General features: G+C 37.4%; 1 protein-coding gene and 1 long non-coding RNA gene across 4 annotated transcripts in view; one reads left to right on the top strand and one right to left on the bottom strand.

The window, feature by feature from the left end:
- HIF1A (hypoxia inducible factor 1 subunit alpha) overlaps positions 1–19847 on the top strand; it is a 52324-nt gene that overhangs the window by 18102 nt on the left and 14375 nt on the right. For 2 of the 3 annotated variants that reach the window (XM_030929928.1, XM_030929927.1), the window contains exons 2-7: positions 5482–5675; positions 6961–7106; positions 7191–7275; positions 12141–12253; positions 12891–13093; positions 18706–18812. In XM_030929928.1, coding sequence (XP_030785788.1) covers positions 5482–5675; positions 6961–7106; positions 7191–7275; positions 12141–12253; positions 12891–13093; positions 18706–18812 — 848 coding nt within the window. The remainder of the gene's footprint in view (positions 1–5481; positions 5676–6960; positions 7107–7190; positions 7276–12140; positions 12254–12890; positions 13094–18705; positions 18813–19847) is intronic. The other variant, XM_010354649.2, reaches the window with a different exon arrangement.
- The window catches only part of LOC115897428, a 36846-nt gene continuing 17227 nt past the window's right edge, over positions 229–19847 (bottom strand). Inside the window, exons 2-3 of the long non-coding RNA XR_004057211.1 lie at positions 1981–2029; positions 229–499 (exon numbers count right to left, since the gene is read on the bottom strand). This is a non-coding gene — a long non-coding RNA (uncharacterized LOC115897428). The remainder of the gene's footprint in view (positions 500–1980; positions 2030–19847) is intronic.

Genomic DNA, 19847 nt, shown 5'->3' with positions numbered 1-19847 from the left:
GTTCTGAGTCCCTCTGAATAGCTTAGGTCAAGTCCTAAATTCTGAAGCCAACCCCTGTAATTCCTCCTTTATGTCTTTGGTATGTGAAGTAGGCAAATTTCGAACTTTATAATAATAGCCTAGACTTACAAATACTTGCCTTGGTAATTAGGATGAGTTTTTGAGAGACAGCATAGTCTTAATCGCACGGACACCAGACTGCTTGAGTGGAATATAGGTTCTGCCATTTATTAACGGAGCAATGTTGGGTAAGCTATTTAGCCAGGGTCCTTATCTGTAACATGGTGATGATAATAAATATTAAATAATAGGTGAGAAATGTTTAGAATACCACTGTGTACATAGTAAGCCCCATGCATAGGTGTTCAGATTTTAAAATACTGGCAAAGGCAAGGTTGGATGGCTCACACCTATAATCCTAGCACTTTGGGAGGCCAAAGCAGGAGGATCACTTTAGCCCAAGAGTTCAGGACCAGTCTAGGCAATATAGATTCTGTCTCTGCAAAAAATTTAACAGAATTAGTTGGGCATGGTAGCGTGTGCCTGTAGCTACTTGGAAGGCTGAGGTGGAGAGAGGGAGGATCACTTGAGCCCACAATTTTGAGGCTGCAGTGAGCTTATGATCATGCCACTGTACTCCAGCCTGGGTGACAGAGCAAGACTCTGTCTCTAAAATAAAATGAAAATAAAACTGCAGGCAAAAATGCCAACTGAAGAGTGAACATGAACTTTTCTTTGTATTTTTCTTGGGCCTGAGACTTTAAAAAGTGCAGGGCAGTTAAAACGATGAGATGTAATTCTCACCTATCAACTCAGCAGAAATTAATAAGATTAAAAAGATGCATAATATATAATATTGCAGAGTCCATGGGGGAATTGATATACATATTCATGAACTGGTAGAGACAAAAATGGACACAGAACCATTTGGAAAGCTATTATGTACTTTTAAAAATTTCAGTAGCACATTTTTTATATCATGAAATTTCACTTCAGAATGTCAGTCCTGAAGAAATACTGACACAAGTGCAAAAACAACAAAAGCCAACTTGTACCTTCAAGGCCAGAAAGAGTTATTTCACCAGATAATAGAATTGAGGTACATTAACTTTATTAGAAATAAATCTGATAATCTGCTAACATTTTATTTATTTTATTTATTTTATTTTATTTTATTTTATTTTATTTTTGAGACGAAGTCTCGCTCTGTTACCCAGGCTGAAGTGCAGTGGCTGCATCTCAGCTCACTGCAAGCTCCGCCTCCCGGGTTTACGCCATTCTCCTGCCTCAGCCTCCTTAGTAGCTGGGACTACAGGCGCCTGCCGCGTCGCCCGGCTACTTTTTTGTATGTTTTAGTAGAGACGGGGTTTCACCGTGTTAGCCAGGATGGTCTCGATCTCCTGACCTTGTGATCCGCCCGTCTCGGCCTCCCAAAGTGCTGGGATTACAGGCTTGAGCCACCGCGCCCGGCCAATCTGCTAACATTTTAAATAGTTATGGTTTAACTTCAGTTCTTGAAGTCACATATTTTTACAATTAGGAATGCTAACAGGCTTTTTGTGCAATATGGAAAGATGACTTTAAATGCCTACTATTATTTTGTATCCTTTTATTTTTTTTAATTTTTACTGACCTACTACAAAGCACCAAATATTTTATGTTCTTAATCTGAAGAATAATAGACATTCTCTATAAACAACTATTGCTTATTCATGAACTTTGTACACAAGAAGCTTCATAAGACAGGGGCTCAATTATTTTTCTAAATATATTTCCTATACAAAATAATTTCAAGATATAATTGTTACTTTTGTGTCTAATACTGTATATTAAATAATAAAATAGTAAACATGTAAAAACTATAGTACCACAAAGATTGAGCTATTTTGCCAGTAGTATACTCCCAACTTTAGTTCTAGAACAGTCATAGAAATGGGGAAACAAACTATTTTGACTGTACTCTTAACAGAAACATAGTACCTTATGCAGTAGCAGAACATAGCAGCAGCAGAACTTCACTTGACCTGTACTTAAAAACAAAATAGATGCAATTTATAAAATTTAGAGAAACATAGTGACCTTATTTGCATGTGGAAAATGTACTTCTTTCTTTCTGATCTATACATCTTCTGTTGTGCAATGTAAGCAATAAAACAAATAGTACAGGATTCATCTCTGTGGGACCTAGACCCCCTGGTCTAACAGAAATAATTATTGGTCAGTACTGTAATTCTGTGGTATAAAACTGATAAAATTAGCCTTCTTTTGACTAGACAAGAAGCTGGGCAGTTTAGATGCTGAAACTCATAAGAACTTCCGAAGCTTTAGCTTTAAGCTTACTTAGAAATGTTACAAGACCTCTAGTAGTCACATATGAAGACTATCAATAAAAATTTCTCCATTAAATCTTTATTATAGATCCCCTGATTGGTTTATGTCTAGACTCATAGTGTGATAAAGGACATAATGATTTTTATCACCTTCTTCATCTAATATAGGTTTGTCAGCTATATATTAGTTGTTTTCTTGAAGGCTGGTTTTCTTCCAAAATTCAGGCTCATGCTCAAATTCTTATTTTCAGTCTACACTAGCTTTTAAATATACTGTCCTTTAGATGCTTTATCTAACCTCACATTTCTAATGGATTTGTCTTAGACGCTTATTGCTACTCCTTGGATAGTCATTGCTATCTTCAAAGTTCTGGACAACACATGTATTTCAGAGGAACTGGAGACATTCCATCACCATAGTTAGCTTGCTTGGATACCCTTTGAAAGCATATACTTGTGCCTGTAATCCCAGCACTTTGGGAAGCCAAGGCGGGTGGATTACTTGAGGTCTGGAGTTCGAGACAAGCCTGGCCAACATGGTGAAACCCTTTTGTATGTACTAAAAATACAAAAATTAATCTGGCTTGGTGCTGCATGCCTGTAATCCCAGCTATCCCAGCTACTCGGGAGGCTGAGGCAGGAGAATTGCTTGAAGCTGGGAAGTGGTGCGGTGAACCAAGATCTTGCCATTGCACTCCAGCCTGGGTGACAAGATCAGAACTCCATTAAAAAAAAAAAAAAAAAAAAAAAAAAAAAAAAAAAAAGCATATATAGCATGTATTATAAGGTTTTCAATTTTTCACCAAGTGTTTCATTTGGGTAGTCATTTATTGGTAGTTTACATCAGTTGAGTGGTTCAGAAAAAATATAGTAAGTTGCTTCTAAAATTCTGAATACTTTGGCTAGGCACAATGGCTCAAGCCTGTATTTTGAGCCCTTTGTGAGGCCGAGGCAGGAGAATTGCTTGAGCTTAGGAGTTCAAGACCAGCCTAGGTAACAGAGAACACCTGGACTGATTTTGGCATTTGAACTAATATTCAGGTTTAACATGAGATAATTGATTATCACTCTATTTTGGAGGCTTTATTTGAACCAAATAGAAAGCTATTTCCCACAGCTATCACTGCCTCTCACCTACAACTTAAGGGGGTCGGGGAGGAAGTGAGGGAGTTTCTGTTAGGGCCAGTAGGGACCTGCTAGATATCCCCCATCGTGGGAATGGTGTATGGAACTCCAGTGTATGCTGGAGTTATTATCGTCATACTTTTTTTTTTTTTTTTTTTTTTTTTTTTTACTCTTCTGCTTATACAGATCAAGTCATAACATTTTATTTTTAAGTTCAAATTGAACACATTTACAGAGAACAATGCAGCGAAATGAAAAATAAAATTACAGACTGCTGGCATTTGCATTTTCATGTAACTTCAGTGACTAATTTTTTTTTTATTGTACAGCATTGAGAAAATCCTAGTTCATATAACTAGTTATAGTTCATATAGATTCATATAACCAGTGTTAAGTAATAGTTTCTTCCTTTTTTTACTCTACCATCTATCTAACCAGATGAAGATAATAGTTTTTAATAGCTCACCTTAAATTTCAAGGTACTCAAGTTAAATTGATCTACATGCCTGAGTTGAAATTTTTGTATCAAAGTTCAGTAACATGCTTACATTCCTCATTAAAGTATAAAAGTCCTGTAAGCACACAAACTTAAGTGCTAAAACTAGTATCGCTATTGTCACAATACAACATGTTATATTGTAACAAGAGCATATGCTGAGAACTGTGCCTGTTACTCCAGAATGTTGCTTCTATGGTTGTACCTTTCAGCTTTGCAGATCATTTGGAAGGAGGTGAGATGTGAGGTGGATACAATTAGGTACTTCATTCACAGGATGTAAGAAGGATTAAGTAAAATAATGCTGGCTAAAAGTCCTTATTTAGCATACTGCCCAATGCTCACGAAATCATAATAGCGGTTTTTAACATTTGGTGAAGAACCTATTTAACAGGAGTGAGTTCAGGGGCATAGGAGATCATGTGAATGTTTAAAGTAGAAGCAGCATTCCCCATTAAGAAGAGAAATACAGTGGAAGAGCAAAGACTTTAGAGTAAAAAAACACCTGGATTCAAATCCTATTTGCTACATAATGGCTACTTTTAACCTGTTGAACGCCAGTTCCTTCATTTGTAAAATAGGGACAATATTTAACCTATTTACAGGTTATTGTGAGAGAACTAGGCACCTAGTACAGGGTAATATTGGCACATGGTAACCTTTCATACATAAACTGTCGCTATTCAAGAAGCTATTAGATGTCACTAGGCAGTTAAGCAAAGGACGACAGATTTGCTTGGTGTAACAATGAAAATCTTTCTGACTCTGACATCCTTCTTGAAAGAGTTCCCTGAAGATAGGTCATTGTATTGACACCTTTATCTTTGCTAACCTATCCCTTTAAATTCTGGGTATTGTATGTGCCACAGCTTTTTTTTCTTCCATATTCCTTCATTTATTTGGCACCTGTTGTGCCAATAATAGATAAGGGGCTGCTACGGGAGGAGGCAACCTGCACTGGCTTACAGCTGCTAATATCAGTTCCTATAGCTTATTGTTAGTGTTGTTCATGTGGTAAGGTAAAGGGTGAGAAAGTACTGGAGTCTAAAGAAACTAGTAGAAATCAGTTTGTAGCTATTACCATTCTACCTGCTAACAACTCCTGTTTTCAAGTTATTATGTACAACTTTAGGCAGTTTCTCTAGCCTTAGTCATGGTTTCTCTGTGTTGAGACTACTTTTGAATTCTATGAATTACAGCCTTAGATGTACAGGCTACTTTAAGTTTTTGCCTAAAATAAAAACATTCTCTCCAGTTACACATGCTGGGGAGGAAACACCTGCTTCCAACAGGTTTAACGCTTGGTTTTTGACTTTTTTTGAGAGTTCCTTATGTGTACAGTAATCTAAAATTTGTATAGTTGTCCTTTATAAAAGTACATTAATCTCATAGACAAATCTCCATGTAACTTAATTACATGGCATCTTCTAATCCTTCTGTGATAAGCAGAAATGTAGAGTTTTATTCAAGTTAAGGCAAACTAATTTGTATACACTTTCCATCTCTTGTTTTTTTGTTGTTGTTGTTAAGTAGGATAAGTTCTGAACGTCGAAAAGAAAAGTCTCGAGATGCAGCCAGATCTCGGCGAAGTAAAGAATCTGAAGTTTTTTATGAGCTTGCTCATCAGTTGCCACTTCCACATAATGTGAGCTCGCATCTTGATAAGGCCTCTGTTATGAGGCTTACCATCAGCTATTTGCGTGTGAGGAAACTTCTGGATGCTGGTGAGTTATTTTACAAGGGTAGAAATAGGCCTGAAAATTAGAAGTTAGAAGTAAATAGAAATTATTTTTAGAAGGTGGTCGCAATGTTTTGATTTTGCATGTCTCCTTATATTGTGATATGTACATGTTTAAAAATTTTTCTGTAATTCTTACTATTTTTATCAAGCTTCATTTTTTTCTTATCAGTTATTCTTTGAAATAATCTTTTTTTTGCATTGTAATTTGTTTTGCTTTATTTTCTTAAACATACTCCCAATTCTTTTCTAATATAACATCCTTTTTATTACCTGCTTTTAAAGCTTTAGTCAGGAATAAGATACTGGCTTCTTGTTTGTTTGATTTTTCCCTTTTTCTCCTGTTCCATCTACCTTTCTTTCTTTCTTTGAAAAATATGACTCAGGCTGGGCACGGTGGCTCACGCCTGTAATCCCAGCACTTTGGGAGGCTGGGGTGGGTGGATCATGCGATCAGGAGTTAAAGACCAGCCTGGCCAAGATGGTGAAACCCCGTCTCTACCAAAAATACAAAAAATTAGATGGGCGCACTGGCAGGTGCCTGTAATCCCAGCTACTCAGGAGGCTGAGGCAGGAGAATTGCTTGAACTCAGAGGGTGGAGCTTGCAGTGAGCCGAGATCGCACCACTGCACTCCAGCCTGGGCGATAGAGCGAGACTCCGTCTCAAAAATAATAATAATAATAATAATAATAATAAGTAAATAAAAAACATGACTCTTCTTTATTCTATGGTTTGCCTTGCTGCATTACTTTAAATAATCATGAAAAGCAGCTGGCACATCTAATTATAGTCTTTCTAGCTTCTGGCCTTCACTGTTCTGTGTTAAAATGGCTGTATGTATTAAATAAAGTATCTGCAAGAAAACTTTATTAAAACATCTAAATATTATATCATTTTTATTTTATTTTATTTTATTTTTTTGAGACGGAGTCTCACTCTGTTGCCCAGGCTGGAGTGCAGTGGCTGGATCTCAGCTCACTGCAAGCTCCGCCTCCAGGGTTTACGACATTCTCCTGCCTCAGCCTCCCAAGTAGCTGGGACTACAGGTGCCCACCACCTCGCCCGGCTACTTTTTTGCATTTTTTAGTAGAGACGGGGTTTCACCGTGTTAGCCAGGATGGTCTCGATCTCCTGACCTCGTGATCCGCCCGTCTCGGCCTCCCAAAGTGCTGGGATTACAGGCTTGAGCCACTGCGCCCGGCCTAAATATTATATCATTTAAGTACAACTTTTTAACTAATTATTTTCCTCTTCTTGTGCCCTTTTTAGGTGATTTGGATATTGAAGATGAAATGAAAGCACAAATGAATTGCTTTTATTTGAAAGCCTTGGATGGTTTTGTTATGGTTCTCACAGATGATGGTGACATGATTTACATTTCTGATAATGTGAACAAATACATGGGATTAACTCAGGTAAAATGCACACATATTAAGAGCCCTCCTGTATGTTTTTATGATTTTATGATATAGCCCTAATTTTTAAAAATGTGTTTACAGTTTGAACTAACTGGACACAGTGTGTTTGATTTTACTCATCCATGTGACCATGAGGAAATGAGAGAAATGCTTACACACAGAAATGGTAAGAAAAGTCTGCTGTTTGATTTAATGTGACAGGTGGTTTTACATAATCAGATACTATTGCTAATTATTAAACTTTGCTATTGTAACTTACCTAAGGCAAAATGTTATTTCATGTTTAATAAAACGTTAAGTCTATTCTTCATTAAAACTATTATTCTAGTTTTTAGGAATTTCATTTTGAAAGCCCACCTAATTGCATAAATAATTGTGCATGTGTGAGAAATAAAATGGAAAAATAAAATCATGACCAAGAGAGTTATAAATAACCTTTTTTTTTTTTTTAAGATGGGGTCTCGCTCTGTTGCCCGTGCTGGAGTGCAGTGGCACGATCAGCTCACTGCAGCCTTGACTGCTGGGACTCAAGCGATCCTCCCACCTCAGTCTCCCAAGTTAGCTGGGACCACAGACACGTGCTACCATGCCCAGCTAATTTTTTAAAAATCATTTGTAGAGACGAAGTCTCACTGTGGTGCTCAGGCTGGTCTTGAACTACTTCAACCATCCTCTCATCTCAGCCTCCCAAAGTGTTGTGATTACAGGCATGAGCCATCACCCAGGCTACCTTTTTTTTTTTCTTTCTTTTTAAATTGAGATGGGGGTTCTCGCTGTATTGCCTAGGCTGGTCTTGAACTCCTGGACTCAAGTGATCCTCCCGGCTCAGTCTCCGAAAGTGCTAGGATTATAGGCATGAGCCACCACACCTGGTGGAGTTAAAAATTAAAATACACCATTAAGGCATGGAGAAATTATAATACAAATGGCAGATAATAGGACTTTAGAGAATCATTAAAGTTGAGGTGCCAGTCTGGTCTAAGGCCCAATAAAAAAAAGTTCACCAGAATTTTAAGACAAACAACTGCTTATTTGACTTCTTCGGATGTTCTCAGTAATTCAAGACTGTGTAGTTAGATTGTAAGTATTACATTGTGGAGGCCCACATATTAACAAAAATAGACAGTAAGACTGCTAATTCTTAGGAATGAATTGTTAAAAATAATCAAGTGTTCTGAGATTTTTGGAAAGTACCTCGTGAATTAAAAAATTAAAGTCTTTCTACATTTGTGTGTTCTTAAACAGTGTATACTGATCATAATTATTTAAAAAATCATGTGTTCTAAGATTTTTGGAAAGTACCTCTTGAATTACAAAAACAATTCAAGCAAGTCATTCCACATTTGTGCCTTCTTAAGCAGTATATACTGATCATAATTGAACTTTTCTTCATGATGGAAAGATACCACAAGGAAAATTTCTTATGTTCTGCTGTTCTTTGTTGCTCTCCAATTTAAGTGCATACGTTTGTTTGCTTCTATATTATACAACCTCAAATTTATTTTTTGTATAATATTTGAGGTTTTCTTTTTCATATCATTTATTATAATAATAGCTAACCTCCATTGAGAGAATGCTCTATGCCAAGACACTGTTCTTCCTATTTTATATGCTTTTAACTCCTTTATTCTCACAACAACCCTGTGAAGTTAACTGTTAGACAATTTCTGTTTTACCAGGAAACTGAGGCACAGAGTTACTAAGTAACTTTCCCAACATTATTTGGTTAGTAAATGGCAGAGCTTGGGCTGAACTTCAGTAGACTGGCTTCAGAGTCCACGCTCATTAGTCCTTTGGAGCGCTTTTCATATTCTTGAATTCTCACATTCTGTCTTTTTTCACGCTGTCAGCGGGACCTGACTCCTGTTTTTAAATTTCATATTGTGTTTTTACTGTTAATTTGGAAAACAAATGCATACTTTTTAGAATTCTGTATAAAGGAGGAGTAAATATGCGATGAGCAAGGACCTAAGTGGGCTGTCAGTGAGTTTAATATATGAGTTCTAATGTGCAGAGTTGAGGTTTATATTGACTACTGCTCAGTGCTTCCCTGGGGCCAGACTATAAATGGATGGATATTAGAAAGTCTTGTTCTGATTTGGTAATGATGTTAATGCATTATTCTAAATCAGATAGTCTTAATATAGTTTAAATGTACGTTTTGAACCAAATGTTCTTTTTTAAAGCACACAAACATTTTGAAATCATTCCTAATGTGGTTATGAATTATTGATGTTCCATTGGGAAACTAAAATGCAGATTTTTCTCTTTTAGAAATCAGGGACTGTTGCAAAGCATCACATTTTAGTGATACACTGAGAGCCAGTGGTGTGTTTATAATAGGACATATAGTCCTATTATTCTTCCATATAAATTCTAGAAAAATGCTTTAGAATTTATAAATTATTACAAAATATGACTTATTTTTAGAGAGTTTAAAATTTAGGGTTTTTTTTTAATGGTTTTTGTTTTGTTTTGTTTCCTCATTAGGAAAACACTAGTACTTTTCAGTTACCTTGATTTTTAAATTAATCTGCAGGTCCCCATTCAAAGGCCTTGGGTTCCTTTCAAAGGTCAGTATAATTCAAGCTTAGACTATGAAGGACTGAACATACTCAAAGGATTTTGCATGTGGATCTTTACTGCCACTACCACAACCATCACCACCTACATACACACACGACACACTCATTCTCTCTCTTTCTCTCTCTCTCCCTCCCACACTCCCTCCCTTCCCCTCGTCCCCCACCGCCACCCTTTGCTCTCATGGCATCTTTTAAAAATATACTCTTGAATCCTTCCAGGGAGGGCAAATTCACTTCTTACCTAAGTAAACCCAAATGGCATGCATCAGTACCAGGACTGCCCATCTTGCCTAGTTCCATTATTAAATGAGAATAGGCTAGAATTCATCTTGTTCCTTAAGAGTCCAGCATTTCTAGCTAACCATGCCTACATTTAAACTTACTCTCATTTCTTTTCTACTTGACAGTGTTCTTCCAATATACTAGCATTACAATTTCCAGATTTGATTTTTTCTCCTGTCTTATTTCCATCCGTTTTCAAGTCTATTAAGATCTACCTCTTCATTTGTCTTTTACCACCATTCTTTTCACTCATACTACTGCTACTGGCTCAGCCCTCTCATTACAGTCACGTAATTCTAACATATATTGCTGCTAAGTTAATTTTCCTTAAGTTACTGATTGTGCTTTTTAAAAGCCCCTTGTTGAATATTTAGGCAGGACTCCATGTGGACATCCACAGCCCTCCGTAGTACAGCCCTAACCTTCCCTTCTGACTTTGCCTTACTACTCTTCTATGTGTACTTTACATTGTGGACAAACTACTATATGCAGTTTTTCAAACATGTCCTATTTTTCCTACCTCTGTGCTTTTCATTCTCTTCCTTCTCCCTGGAACCTTCTAACCCATCTCTACTTACTGACATTCTAATGTCTCTTTTTCTAAGCAGGACTTCTTGATTCCCCTTGACTAGAAGTTATTCCTCTAAGCTCTCCCTATCTTCCCTTAAAGCATTTTTATAAGTCTCAAGTACCGACTCTACATTGTGTTTTTGTTGACCTTACTATATCTACTACATTTTTAACTTCTTCAGGAAAGGTGGTGTGTCTTACTCATCTTTGTGGAATTTGCCTGCAATGTCTAGTCCAGGTTCTGAATAACAAATATTTTTATATGTGTTTTGAAGTACATTGACCAATGAAGATAAGAAATCAAGAGGCTATTTCCTTTTTTTTTTTTTTTGAGACAGTGTCTCACTTTGTCACCCAGGCTGGAGTGCAGTGGCACAATCTCAGTTCACTGCAACCTCTGCCTCCTGGGTTCAAGTGATTCTCACGCCTCAACCTCCCGAGTAGCTGGGATTATAAGCGTGCACCACCACACCTAGCTAATATTTATATTTTTAGTAGAGATGGGGTTTTACCATGATGGCCAGCATGGTCTCAAACTTCTGGCCTCAAGTGATCTTCCTGCCTCAGCCTCCAAAGTGCTGGGATTACAGGCATGAGGCATGAGCCACCATGCCCAGCAAGATGCTATTTCCTTAATCACCTAAATACAAACTCATTTTTAGTTATGGAAGGTTTGAAATAGGAGTGAATAGACTTTACTTAATTCTGACTTTACTTTATTTCTGTAGCTTTTTTTTTTTTTGAGATGGATTCTCACTCTGTCGCCCAGGTTGGAGTGCAGTGGCACAGTCTCAGCTCATTGCAACCTCCGCCTCCCGGGTTCAAGTGATTCGACTGCCTCAGTCTCCCGAGTAGCTGGGATTACAGGCACCCACCATCACACCCAGCTAATTTTTGTATTTTTAGAGACAGGGTTTTACCATGTTGGCCAGGCTGGTCTCGAACTCCTGACCTCAAGTGATCCTCCTGCCTCAGCCTCCCAAAGTGCTGGGATTACAGGCATAAGCCACCATGCCCTGCCTATTTCTGTAACTTTTGATAAGTCATTTGATCTGTTGTTGTTTTCTTATAGTAACAAAGTAGAAATAATTTTCTGCCTGCTTTACTAGACAAGGGGAAAAAATAAGATACGTAAAAATGTTATTTGTTATTAAAAAGAAAGTTGCTATTTTAAAGGTTCTGTAAATACATAGAGTGCTTATTAGAAATTGAGCTAACACATTCAGGAAAGAATAGGAAGAGTTTGCTGAAGTTCTTTCTTTAGGGATTCTTGTGTACCAATTTAAAGAGCAAACTCATACCATTTTTATATTTCTATGTAGTTTGACTAAGCTTACTTGCTTGAATGATTAACTGTTATCCCAAATACGGATTATCTTTCAGTCAACTCAGGGAATCAGAGCTACTGAGTAGTATGTGTCAGATCTCTTGGGTGTGCTGGAGTGAGTAAAAGGGGAATGAATTACTGTGTTCATGCTGAGACTTTTAATTGAACAGGTATTCAGTTGATCTAGGTGATGGGCACTTTGCTACTTTTATTGTAACAAATTTGTATATTTAGTTGCTTTAAAACTTTATTTCATGCTTTCATTAGGCCCTGTGAAAAAGGGTAAAGAACAAAACACACAGCGAAGCTTTTTTCTCAGAATGAAGTGTACCCTAACTAGCCGAGGAAGAACTATGAACATAAAGTCTGCAACATGGAAGGTAAGTGAAAATTATTTGTGATTGATGATACACTTTATTTATACATAGATATTGCAGTATTAAGATAACTTTAGAATTGTGAGGGAAGGTTTACAGTTCCTTGGTGTTTGGTTATGTAACATTTATACCTTCAACTGATTTGCATATGATCCCCAAAATCCAGAACCGTGTAGTAATTTGCCAATTTGAGGCACAAACTTAAATTATGTGAATTGTGGCACTGGTATACTAGGCTTACTTAATCAGTTGGCTTTGCCAACCACACAATATTTGGATCCTGGTAGGGCTTAATTTTCTATTAATTATAGTTTTGTATCTTTGTTCAATGTTGAAACATAGTCATCAGTGCAAGAAATAACTATCAAACCAGCCCGGATGATGAGATGAATGAGAAAGCAGCCTAGACGTTATATGAGGGGAATTTTTTAAAGAGTAATGTATAGGCCCTGGGTAGGAAGTAGGTCATGGGTGGTGGAAAAACATTCATTGATTTCCAAAAACCTGGTTAATCCACTAGTGACAGTAAATTTTGTCAAAGCTTACTGGCCATGTCAGACTCAACAACTTATCTCTGCTTTTTTTTTTTCCTAGCATTGTAAATTTTTTTTAACTGCTTTGTTTTCTTCTTCATACACAGGTATTGCACTGCACAGGCCATATTCACGTATATGATACCAACAGTAACCAACCTCAGTGTGGATATAAGAAACCACCTATGACCTGCTTGGTTCTGATTTGTGAACCCATTCCTCACCCATCAAATATTGAAATTCCTTTAGATAGCAAGACTTTTCTCAGTCGACACAGCCTGGATATGAAATTTTCTTATTGTGACGAAAGGTAAATTAGATCTAAAATGTGAATTTGAAATTTTTAATTAGTCTACAGCATTATTGAATATTCACCGTAGCAAAGATTCAGCGTATTGGCCATGCATGGTGGCTCACACCTGTAATCCCAGCACTTTGGAAGGCTGAGGCCCGCAGTGGGATGGATCATCTGAGGTCAGGAATTTGAGACCAGCTTGGCCAATGTGGTGAAACCCCATCTCTACTGAAAATACAAAAATTAGCACTGTGTGGTGGCGGGCACTACTCAGGAGGCTGAGGCAGGAGAATCGCTTGAACCTGGGAGGTGGAGGTTGCGGTTAGCCAAAATCACACCACCACACTCCAGCCTGGATGACAGAGCAAGACTCCATCTCAAAAAGAAAAAAAAAATTACTCAGTGTTAAACTATGCTTTCCACTAAATTCAACAGAATAATACATCCTATAATATTAGATTAACTGTGTAAAGTAATTCAGCCACATTTATTGAACACTTACTCTGTACTATGAATGCTTACTTTACTAGGTGCTATCCAGAAATTAAGATGAGTCTTTTTTTCCCCAGTAGGGGCTCTGCTTACTTAAAGAGAGAATTTCAAAGATATGCAGTGTATATTTTGAGCAAAGATAGATTACCTTAGGTTGGGGACTAGAAAGCCAAGTGTTTGTACATCTCTTCATCCTACATATTTTCCTTGAGAAGCTTCAATCTTGCCCATGGTTTCTATCACTATTTCCCACATTTATTTCTGTAACTAATTCTATTTAATTGCCAACTTAATATTTCTATCTGGATATTCTTCTGTATTGTAAACTAAGTATTTCTGTAACTGAGTTCAGTACCACTACTGCCCCCAAACAACATCATCATCAAAAACTGCTTTTCTTCCTATAACGCTTATCATGGTTAATACACCACATTATGCACGTGAAGTCATCCTTAACTTTTCTTTTACATTCATTGGCTACATACAGTTGATGTCTAAATCTTACAGATTTACTATCTACATATATCTCTTGATCCATTTCCTCCTTTCCATCCTTGCACTCCTGCCATTGAATTCATCAGCTCATTATTACCCTTGACTTGAGTTGCTGGCATAGCTGCCTTTTTGCCAACAGATTTGTACCCTTGTAATCTTTCATCCAAGTTGCCAGAAAGTGGGTGTCCTAATGTGAAAATCAGATCATGTCATTCTGTTGTTGAAAATGCCTCAAATGCTTCCCTTCATCTTTGCACACAAAAATATTTTGTTTATAAAAATACTAGATGAGGGAAGTAAATTTTCATTTATCAAAGGACGATGTGCATTTTAAAAGACTCAAAAAAAAATAGACCTACACAATACAATCTAAACTTAGCATGGCAAACAAAGATATTTATGTTCTGGCCCTTGCCTACTTCTCCAGATTAATCAAGAGGAAGAGAGACTACTTATTCTGATGTGGCTGCCACCGCTCTATAGCTAGAGAGCTCCCCATGCTGTTTTAATGTCTTAGTGTAGCAGTCCCCAATCACCAGTACTGGTCTGCAGACTGTTAAGACCCCAGCTGCATAGCAGGTGAGTGGTGAGCATTCCCACCTGAGCTTCACCTGCTGTCAGATCAGAGGCAGCATTAGATTCTCATGGGAGTGGCAAACTGCTGTGAACTGCACTTGAGGGATCTAGGTTGTGTCCCCCTTATGAAAACCATCTCGACCAGTGCCTGATGATCTGAGGTGGAACAGTTTCATCCTGAAACCATCCCCACCCCCATCTGTGGAAAAATTGTCTTCCACAACCTGTCCCTGGTGCCAAAAAGGTTGGGGACCACTTTCTTACTGCCTTTGCACATACTTTCTTTCCTATTCTGTAATGACATTTTCTTCACTTCTTAACACATACTTACCTTCCAAGCGCATCTACTCGTTTGTGGGGCTTTCCTTGTTCCTTCAAGAAGAAGCTGCACTGTTCCTTGTACATACCTCTTTTGTTAGCATTTACTCTACTATTGTACTGCTTGTCTCATTTTTTACTATAATGCTATAGTATAGTATAGTATAGTATAGTAGCTGAAGGGGACATAGGTTCTGTAGCCTGACTGCCAAATCCTGGCTTTGCTGCCTATATACAAATGATCTTGGACACATTAGTTCTTAGTTCTTGTCTGTAAGCATCAGTTTCTTCATAATACTAACTTGAAGATTATATGAGAAAACCAATTTAAGCACTTAGCCATAATATAAAGTAGACAAGAAACCCCTACCCCATTGGACAAGGAAATATATCAGAGCTCTGTCTTTGGATTCACATGTTAGATTCACTCGTAGCTTGCGGCTCTGATACTTACAATGTGGCCTTGGCCTTGGTACTTAACAGTTGTAAAACTCACATTCCTTATCTATAAAATAAGAATCATGGCCGGGTGTGGTGGCTTATGCCTATAATCCTAGCACTGTGGGAGGCCGAGGCGGGTGGATCATCTCAGGTCAGGAGTTTGAGACCAGCCTGTCCAACATGGTAAAACCGTATCTCTACTAAAAATACAAAAATTAGCTGGGTATGGGGGCACGTGTCCGTAATCCCAGCTACTTGGGAGGCTGAGATAGGAGAACTGCTTGAATCCAGGAGGCGGAGGTTGCAGTGAACCAAGATTGCACCACCACACTCCAGCCTGGGAGACAGAGTGAGACTCCATCTCAAAAAAAAAAACATACCTCAGAAGGATGTTGTGAGGATTAAAGAAGTCTGTTGAGTGCCTAGTGGGCATAGTGAATGCTTCACTGCTGGTGTCAACTTTAAGAAAATGAATATAGAAAAGCTAAGAATTATTTTAAGGTGTTTACTACTAGTATTCATGTAAATGTATGATGGAACAGAGATTTCCATCCTATTTTGAGGAATTATTTTTTATTTTTTTGAAAACTCAAGGTAACAAAGTAAAGGGGAGGCCAGGGAGAAAGGAGGGTAATGGAGCAAAAATGAGAAAAGGAGTGACATTACCCCCTAGTTATAGCAGAAAATTAGCAAAATGATAATGACAGGAGGTAACAGTAAAGACAATCAGCTCATATATCAACCAAGACAGTTTTGAGTTTGACCAACAGACTGTTATTTTCTGGTTTAGAGCTCTTTCCAAGAACTTCTCGCATCTATAACTCCTGACAACCAAGCTATGGAAAAATTTTGCTCAATTTTAAGAAAATCTAACATATCAAGCGCCTAAACTCCAAAATATTCCACAAATAGCTGCTATTTACTGAACTCCGTAATAATCATTTAAAATTATTCAGCACTTTATTTGAGCATCTACTATGTTCATGGGACTAAAGTAGAAATGAAGATGAACAGTTCCTGCCTCAAAATAAATGAGTCGTATACTGCTTTAGATCACAGGTTTCCTAGTCCATTAAAAACACTTTTTGGTCATATTTTCTGGACACCCCGACCCCTTTGGTATAGAATATAACCTATGTAATTCTCTAAAGTTAAATTAACTTCACCTTTCTTGCTTCAATATGTGTAAAACTGACCTTCTAGGAAAGCATGTACAGTTTATATTTTTGACTTCTTGGTATCTTTTAGTGATAGACACACCTCAGATTGAGAAGCACTGAAGGACATTAGATTAAATCAGCTTCCTATGACAATATAAACAAGACCCTCATTAATCTGATCCCCCTACCTACTTCTTCAGCATCATCTCATATCTGTCTCCACTAACCGTATTATAGAATCTTTGTTACCCGCACCACATTAAGCATTTTAAAAAATCTTTTGCTTATGCCGTACCTTTTTCCTGAAAGTGGTTTTGCCTTTCCTTTGTCTCTCTCTAGTCATAAGTCTCCTATAAGAGGCTGTTCCTCATTCTACCATTCCTTTGCATGGATAGGATTCCATGGAATAGATTCTCATCACTGCAATTTATCACATTATTTCCTAAGTAGTACACTACATCTACTGGAAGATTAGCCAGGTGTTGAGTTTTGTCTTTGCATTTTGATGCCTAGAATAATGCCAGGCACATATGGGCATATTTAGATTTGAATAGTGAAAAAGTCTTTAATTCCATGGGGATTTTATTTAAACAGAAAAATATAAGACCAATTAAAATTATTTTTAAAGCATAATTTCAAGAAATATGACTGATTTTGTTTAAAAACATGTTTTCCTTTATAATGCTGCCACCTGGTGTTGCTGTGTTTACAGATGGCCCTTTGTAAAGAATTGAGGGTTTGGGCTGAGTTTGGTTTGGTTTTTGACAAATCAGCTTTTCATTTATGTATTTATTTTGTAATAAACTATGGAAGATCTTGCCTTTAAGTGTGAGAACACAAGCAATGTTACTTTTATACCTTTATAGGATATCTTGGCTACGTCCTTCCTGTAGTTAAGTGGAGTTTTTTTCACACAGAGCATGTTATATGAGGTTTGCTTGCACCTCAGTAAGAAAGTCCTCTGAAATCTAAAGGCTGAGAATCTAAAAGCTTAACTCATGTTTTGCTCCTAGAAAGACTTGAGAAGAGAGTATTTCTGTTCAGCATGGTACTAAGAAGATAGCTTTCTCTTTCTCATGTCATAGTTGCCGTTACATACTGCTTCCAGAGAATGAGATCTAGTCTCTGTCTTAAATAAAGGTCTACTCTCTGCCAGCGAGATAGATAGGGTAATTGGATTGTTTTCCAATGTATTTTCATTTGAAATATTGTTTTATCTGAAATTACCCCCATAATTTCATGTAATGCCAAAAACTAAACTGAGTACAAGAGCATCTTCTAAAACCAACATAATTCCTTTAGTTCCCATTTAGTGCAGATGCTCTTTGGTTGATGATAATAGAATTGTGTAGTGGCTATTGATTTCTCAGAGTGAGGTGTTGCCTAGGGGCTTAAAAGTTACTACATAAAGAATTTGGCTTTATGAAAAAATGTTATAGATTTTATCTATATTTTAAAATAAGTGTCAGTGACTACCTTTATAACTTTTACTATTTAATTTAGTAGTACTTCTTCTCTGTTTATTAATACCCTGCCTTGTTACCAAAAGTATGTATAATGAGATGTGGTAAGAATAGGTAACAAGTAGGCTGGGCACGTTGGCTCACGCCTGTAATCCCAGTACTTTGGGAGGCCGAGGCGGGCAGATCACCTGAGGTCAGGAGTTCAAGACCAGCCTGACCAACATGGAGAAACCCCGTCCCTACTAAAAATACAAAATTAGCTGGGTATGGTGGCACATGCCCGTAATCCCAGCTACTCGGGAGGCTGAGGCAGGGGAATCACTTGAACCTGGGAGGTGGAGGTTGCGGTGAGCCGAGATCACGCCATTGTGCTCCAGCCTGAGCAACACGAGGGAAAATTTGTCTCCAAAAAAAAGAATAGGTAACAAGTTTGGGTGAAGAGGATAAAAGAGTTAAATAACAGGACAAACCTAGAGGATTTAAAGAAATGTGTGATATTGCATTTAATAACTGTAGTTCCTAAAGGTGAGGTGTAAATTTATTCTAAGCAAAGGAAGATGCTCTTTATTTTTGAAAATTCACTTATCCATAAGATTAATGCCTATCAGTTAACTTGGGAGGAGAAAAATTTTTATCAGTTAGTCTCCCTTTTTTTCTTAAATCTTGTATTTTTTACTAACAGAATTACCGAATTGATGGGATATGAGCCAGAAGAACTTTTAGGCCGCTCAATTTATGAATATTATCATGCTTTGGACTCTGATCATCTGACCAAAACTCATCATGATAGTAAGTACAATAGAAGAACTCAGAGATATTCTAATTACTTAACTGTTGCAACCTCTGTACAGTTTGGCTACCCATCGAATTCTCTGGTTAAAATGAACCAGTCTTCCCAGACTAAATGTGTTAATAGGCCTATTCAGTAGAGATCTTGACCATTTTGTGTTTTGTATTTGTTGCAACAAGTATCGGTAAAAATAGAATCATTTAATCATTGACAAAACTTGCTGGCATTTTAAATACAAAGACTTGAAAATCCAAATATTATAGAGTATTGAATAGCGTAATTTTCAGAATTCACGTAAATACTCAGAACAGTGGTTGGTATGTAAAAGGCACTCAGGAAATATTTGTACAATCAATGAATGTGAAGGTGGTGAACATCACATTTGGTAATAAGTACCATTTTTAAAAATGTTTATAAGTGCATAGTTATGTGTGTATATTTATGGGTTACATGAGATATTCTGATACAGGTATGCAATGCATAAGGGTAAATGGAGTACCTATCACCTCAAGCATTATCTTGTGTGACAAACAATCCAGTTATACTCTTTTGGTTATTTTATTTATTTATTTTTTCTTTTGAGACAGGATCTCACTCTGTCGCCCAGGCTGGAGTGCGGTTGAGCAATCTCGGCTCACTGCAACCCCTGCCTCCCAGGTTCAAGAGATTCTCCTGCCTCAGCCTCCCAAGTACCTGGGATTATAGGCGTATACCACCATGCCTGGCTAATTTTTTATTTGTAGTATAGACGTGGTTTCGCAATATTGACCAGGCTGTTCTCAAACTCCTGACCTCAGGTTATCCACCTGCCTTGGCACCTGGCCTCTTTTAGTTACTTTAAAATGTACGATTAAATTATTTTTGACTATAGTCACCCATAGCAAGTACCTTTGACATAAGATTTGATTCTGAATTTTACTCAAATGAATGTTAAGATCCCAAGATGTTAAACTTTGGACTATCTCACCTGTTTAATCTGTACCTATGCATGACTTCCGACTGTGATTGAGGATACCTGAATATCACTGAGTTGA

This window comes from Rhinopithecus roxellana, chromosome 5 (assembly GCF_007565055.1).
Source record: "Rhinopithecus roxellana isolate Shanxi Qingling chromosome 5, ASM756505v1, whole genome shotgun sequence".
Classification (NCBI taxonomy): domain Eukaryota; kingdom Metazoa; phylum Chordata; class Mammalia; order Primates; family Cercopithecidae; genus Rhinopithecus; species Rhinopithecus roxellana.
This window is presented reverse-complemented; position numbering and strand designations above follow the sequence as displayed.